This window comes from Ixodes scapularis, unplaced genomic scaffold (assembly GCF_016920785.2).
Source record: "Ixodes scapularis isolate PalLabHiFi unplaced genomic scaffold, ASM1692078v2 PGA_scaffold10__122_contigs__length_95168666, whole genome shotgun sequence".
Classification (NCBI taxonomy): Eukaryota; Metazoa; Arthropoda; class Arachnida; order Ixodida; family Ixodidae; genus Ixodes; species Ixodes scapularis.
Genome location: NW_024609836.1, coordinates 50,259,418 through 50,265,683, shown reverse-complemented (window position 1 = coordinate 50,265,683; position 6,266 = coordinate 50,259,418). Strand labels below are relative to the sequence as shown.

General features: G+C 47.5%; 1 protein-coding gene across 1 annotated transcript; it reads left to right on the top strand.

The window, feature by feature from the left end:
* Positions 1 to 2,057: 2,057 nt before the first annotated feature.
* LOC120849985 lies at positions 2,058 to 5,376 on the top strand. Its single transcript, XM_040222311.1, has 4 exons — positions 2,058 to 2,130; positions 2,754 to 3,223; positions 3,881 to 4,355; positions 5,190 to 5,376. Exons 2-4 carry the CDS (start codon positions 2,788 to 2,790, stop codon positions 5,374 to 5,376), a joined length of 1,098 nt encoding a protein of 365 aa, XP_040078245.1. The 5' UTR covers positions 2,058 to 2,130; positions 2,754 to 2,787.
* Positions 5,377 to 6,266: the final 890 nt, after the last annotated feature.

The following is a 6,266-nucleotide window of genomic DNA, read 5'->3' as shown; positions in this document are numbered from 1 at the left end:
TCTTTATGGTCTCTGGAGTCGTCAAATTCGGTTAGATTTACCTGCACGATAACGGTCTCAAGAAAGAAAACAGACTTTTGCCTACGGTGGGGGTTCAGAGAAGCGCTATCACAATAATCAATGATTTAGACTAGCGCTGGGCGTCGATTAAACTTTTTAACCCAATCAATCGCCACCCTTCAATTGGTTAATGAATCAATTATTCGGCCACGTTCATTTCCATGCATAACAAATAAAAAAAAAATAACTTTTTGTGCGTGTGTGTGCTGGATACGGTGATAAACGGCGCAATATAGAATTGCGATTATGAATCAACCTCGGTGTATAGTTGCAGTTCAAAGACACTCACACTCACACTCACACAATATTACTCGAGCTGCATTAGGCAAAGAGGTTCGTTGATATTCTCCGGCAAGAGCGCGATCTTTCTTGATTGTTTCAAATAGTCTCTGCTGCTCTAAACTGGCACTCGAACAACGTTGAAGAGGCCGAGACACGTGTAACCTTCAGCACGTCTCTGGAGCCACAAATCTCGGCCCAAAGTTTACTTTAGAACAAAATTTTAAAGTTTGCCATTCATACAGGTGTACTCGTCCACGCCCGTGGGATGAAAGCGTTTAATTTTTACTTTCTTTTGGTCCGTCGAAATTTTACCGATTGACCGATTAAAACAATTAATCCAGATTAACGCTTTTATTGATTAATCGGTAGGTTAATTGATCATTTGCTCCGCCTTAATTAGGCTGTGTCGTTGTCTAACTAAATTTACATTATTTTTTAGCCGCGAATGTTTAATTAACAAAAATTAACTGAGTGATTACCCGACACAACTCGATTTAGCTTCTTACCTGTTTAATTATATGTTCCCAAAAATATCAAAGAAGGAACGCCTTTGTTTCTTAAAATTCACAAGTTTGAAGGCTATACGGCACGCCGTATAGCCCTACTTATAATTACTTTTATGTTTTGACTTGCAACCCAGCTGGTTCGTAAAATTATTTTATCAAAACATAATCGGCAGTAGCGAATAACTCGAAACGTGCAGCTTGACAAAAACACTACCACAACAAAACAGCAAAAAAGAAAAAGAAAAAGAAAACGAAAAAGCAGCAAACATCTGAACAGAGGAAGGCCGCTCTAAAAGCTCAGTGTCTCCAACGTCTAGCCTAATCTCCACTCTTCTCGGAGACAGACAATGCTTCCTCTTCCTCGGACTTCCAAGCTGGTTTTAGGGAGCTTCAACCGATTAACTCGACCCTGTCAACAACCCTCTGACACATTTACACTGGTCTGTCACCCGCTACAGTGACGGCGTCTGGAAGGACGTCTCTCACAAATACTCTTTCAAGCCGAACCAACGACCTCGTCGTAAGAACGTTCACTTTCATGCCATCCTCGGTCGTTCAAATAATTACGTATTTCGACCCCTCCCGCACTTGCAATAGCTGAGGTCAACAATCTGCGCGCTTCGAGAAGGGAGCCTTGACCGAACGCCTGGAGAGGTACTTAGCGACTCCTCAACCTTGGCCACAATAAATCCTCCAACACATGTCCCCCCGCGCGACGCCTCGGGGTCTGGTCTAGCGTCTTGAGGTCATCTATGTTATGTTTGTCTTCAAAGCTGACAGTTCGGTAGAAGCTACCTGCTCGCTGGACTGGTCATACCTCTGTCTTTCACGAGGTCATCACACTTCCGCTTAATCCCCCGCGCAGAAAGGGGAACCATTTCATGGAAGGGACGCGGTTGCTTGTTCCAGGCGAGCGCGTAGCCCCCACGGCACTGTCAGCTTCGGGGTGAACAAATTATACTTAGAATAATAGTATCTTCTTTAGAAAGCTAGAACGCAAAGCCGAAGACAACAGAACAAGCTCCGAACGATAGCGCATGGATTAAGGAGCCATAATTTCGGGGAGAGGGACTGTGCGGAATGACGACAGAGGGCCCCGGGGGTCACTTACTTACCCTTTTGCTAAGGATTGGTATACGCCTCTCTGTGTCATGTTTCCCTCTCTCGATTCAGCTGTGCGTATTGGCATGAGCCTTCGGGTCGAGAACCTGCAGTCGCGAGTGTATATAAGCGAGTTCCTGGCGACGAGAAAGTCACACAGCTTCACCCGGAGCACTCGGTGGTAAGTCCAGACTTCTCTACTTCTTGCGTTCTGCGCCTCGTGACAATTTTTCTCGAACGATTTATGATCCCATCTGGACTACCTGGTTGATCGTTTCATTATGTGTGTTTAATTTATCACCTGTTTCTAAATCGCTCTTGATGCAAATCGGTCAGACTATTGTTCGCATGTTGTATTAAGTTTTCTTTTATACTTGCATGTGTACGGCAGAGTTTCTAGTTTATGATAGGCTAAACTCTTCTTTTCTGCACGTCTGTATTGTTTGTTATTTCTAATTCTGTACAGCTTAAACCTTACCAACTTGACTGCAACGGGCGCTCACAGCTTCAGGACCACAGGAGTGTCTTTCCTGCCTCTAGCACGAGCGCAATCGTTTCTATGAAATATTATTTCGCTCCTGACAGCTTACTAACGGCAGAAGTATCTTTTCGGCCTCCAGCACAAGCACACAACCTTACTGCGTGTGCGATCTAGGAGTTTACACTAGAAGGCATGCGCTTGCTTTCGGACAACTTGCCCCTATTTTATTTTAGGGATGTCAGTGTCTTCGACAAGCCATAACAGCTAAAAACTAGTACATACCGAGGATTCTAAAAACTCTCTTCAACGACGATGTCTTGCAGTAACAGATCCTCAGAACCCCAACCGGTCATCGCCATGAACTTCAGAGTAGTCTTCGCGCTCCTCTGCCTGTCCACGATGACGGCAGCCACGAGCACGTTATTCAGCCTGCTGCCGGCCACCATTCCCCTCACCTCCTTGCTGCCCTTCCCCCTCGCCCTACCCGTGGCCCTCGTGGCCCCGATGTCCTGGGCCCTGCCGCTCCTGGTCGGTCTCAAGGGTGCCAGTCTCATCGGCGTCGGCCTGGGCACCGGCGGCTTCTTTGGTTTCACGCTGGCCGGTCTCGGAGCGGTGGGTGTCAAAGCAGCTTTGGCGAACGCTGCCGCCCTCAAGTTGGCTGGCATTGGAGCGGCTGCGGTGAAGACGACTGCTGTGGCTGCGGCTGCGGCTGCCGGTGGGAAAGCGGCGGCTAAGGGCGCCAAGGCAGTGGTGTCCAAGGTTGCAGAGAAGAAGGCCCGTTATGAACCTGTGGGTGAGTACAAAACTTTTGATATTTCGATTCGTGTTGACTGAACATAAGCGCCGCTTGCTTACGTGGTGTTATGAAACTGCCTGTGGCACTTAGTTTGAACAGTACACAGGGGGATGAGCAGAGTTTGCGTTATTCGATGAATTCTAAACGTTGATAATGCCGAGCGTTATGTCTGAATGCCTGGTGCGAACCACTCATTCACATTCAAAATAGGAACTTTTAGCAAACCGCTACCGTGTTCCGCGTACCGCACTACCGGAGCCTTCGAAGCATGCTTCTAAGCGCGCGCCCGCGGTCACGGTATCACTCAGACCTTTGATCATATCTCGCGTGAAATTTATCGTTTTTAATAGCGAGAGATCTATTTCACTCAGCTCCGTAATGCTTAATAGATAAATATTAATAGTCTAGATAGTTATAACACGGGCCATTCGCAAGCATAATTTCACCGTCATGCTCTCGAGCAGCATGTGCTTCCAAACACGCGCAGCCTCAATCTCCGTTTCCCAATATGCCCCATATTCTCTTCGTCATTATCAGTAGATTGGGGTGATTAACAAGAGCGTAAACCATAAGCATTGGTAGACTGTCAAGTGGACTCCTACAAAGTCTGATTCTGAGTAGACTAATTTCTTGATCTGTTTTCTTTTGGGACAGTGCCCGCGGTGGCCCCCGTTGTGGCGCCCGTTGTGGCACCCGTTGTCGTGCCCGCCGTGAAGGTCGTCAAGGCTCCCCTGGCCCCAGCGCCGGTATTCGAGGCTCCCATCGACCCCTGGAAGTCCGTTGACCCATGGAAGCCCGTGCCCTACCTGCCGTCCGGCTGGGACCACGCCTGGAGCTACACCCATCCCCGATTCGGCTACGGATACTCCAGGTCCTCCGTGGAGCTGCGCAGGCGCAGGAGGGACGTGGACAGCACGGAAGAGACAGTCGAGGAAACTACCGATGCCAGCGGCGATGACGCCACGACCACCGACGCTACGACCATGGTCAGCCCGATGGCCCTCAAGGACATCTTCCAGTATGTGAGCACGTACGACACAGACCGTTGCGTCCAGAGGGTCGTCTGTGAGCTGGCCGCGCAACCGGACCTGATCGGCGAGCGAGGAAAGGAAGTCGCCGGCTTCATGGTGTAAGTACTCATCAAGCCCTTTCACAACTTCTTGGTTCATCTAGGCTTTCGATAGCTTGTTAGGCTGGTTTTAGGCTAATCAAGCTATGCTTCAGGGATTCGACACTTCAGTCACCTTAGCGCTTAAAATCATTGTCGCTAATTTCGCAGAAAACTATTCCATCCCCTAGAAATGTCCCGCAACAGAAGCAAAACAATATTGCCTGAGCTTTCCTGCAACCATATCTTATGATGAGAAACTCCGATTTTCGAGTCGGCAGTCAGCTCGTCGTAAGCAATCGTGACCTTTCAGCCTGTTCGTTGTCGCGTTGGCCTCCTGCCCAAAAAAAAAAAAGTGTTTTAAAGAAAGATAAGGACACATTCAAAATAAGCGATTACTCTGGGAGTCACAAAAATACAAAGGCTTCCTTTTTTTCGGCATTTGCAGTAACTTTTTGCACATTTCATATTGAGCAAGCTTGTCCTTTTTTTTCTGCTTAAAATCATTGTCGCTAATTTCGCAGATTTTCGAGTCGGCAGTCAGCTCGTCGTAAGCAATCGTGACCTTTCAGCCTGTTCGTTGTCGCGTTGGCCTCCTGCCCCCAAAAACAAAAAGTGTTTTAAAGAAAGATAAGGACACATTCAAAATAAGCGATTAATCTGGGAGTCACGAAAATACAAAGGCTTCCTTTTTTTCGGCATTTGCAGTAACGTTTTGCACATTTCATATTGAGCAAGCTTGTCCTTTTTTTTCTCTCTTTTCCGAGTTTCCTTGGTATCTCTCGGAGGAGGATTGAGTCTAGTCATCTTTGTAGGCCGCAGCGTAAAACCTTTGCTCTTTCACTTTGTTCCCAGATCTTTGTCTGCCGAAGACGCAATGGCTCCCTGGATCCCGTACCGCGAAGCCGCCGTTGTGGGGCAGAAGTCCTCCGACCGCGACTCCTGCTACACGCGCTACCCGACGTGCGAGAAGTCCACTGAGACCCTCGTCGAAATCGCCAAGGTCCGGCTCAGCGAAGCATCTGCGCCGACATCTTTGTAGTAATATAAATATTCTTGACAATCCAGATTTTATGTGTATGTATAGGCTAATAAACAAGACCACAAAAACTCATCTTTGTTACGACTCTTTGGTTGCATCCCCCTACGCACGGTTGCGTTTGAGTGCATTTGACTGTGTTGCGGCTGCGACTCGAAACCTCCAGCTCCTCGATCGGTTGTGGTCTTTACGGATTGAAAAGGAGCATGACGACAACTCATGAACCGGGAAGACGCTTCCCCTCTTGCTCGAATAACTGTATAACTTGTACAAACCGAAGGCAGAAATGGAAACACATTTTATATTCAATGGATTCCTTCCGCCGATGCTCTTGCCAGCTATTGCCAAGTCCTTTATTCAAATAAGCATTAGAATGCTACACCCAGACTCTGAAAAAGCAGCAGGATCTCCTCCACATCTCATTCCGAAGAAAAAAGTTTAAAAGAAAAGAACAGGTGCCAACACGAAAGCAAGACTCCACCTTATTGGGTGCGCCTCTAACCCCGCCCAGTATACGACAAAGTGATCCCGTTGTTCCCAACTTTGGTGTGTCCCTCTATCCCTCTTTCACCCCTCTTTCACCCCAGCAGGATGATACCGCTGTCCCCTCTTCTGGCAGCCTAACCTATCGCCCTGCATCCCACCTCTTCTCTTGTATTATTTATTGAAACAACATCACAACCACCACCTGCGTCTTATATCGCGTGCCAAGTTATTCCTTCAATTAGATCCCACGTCATTAGATTCATTCATTTAGTCCTGATTAAAGGCATTACTTGCCTTTAATCAGGACTAAATTTTGCAACTACTGACACCATGCTCAATTTACAGAGCTGTTCAATATCGGATAACTCAAGACAAAAACCATGCCTGAAACGAATGCAGGAGAGGGC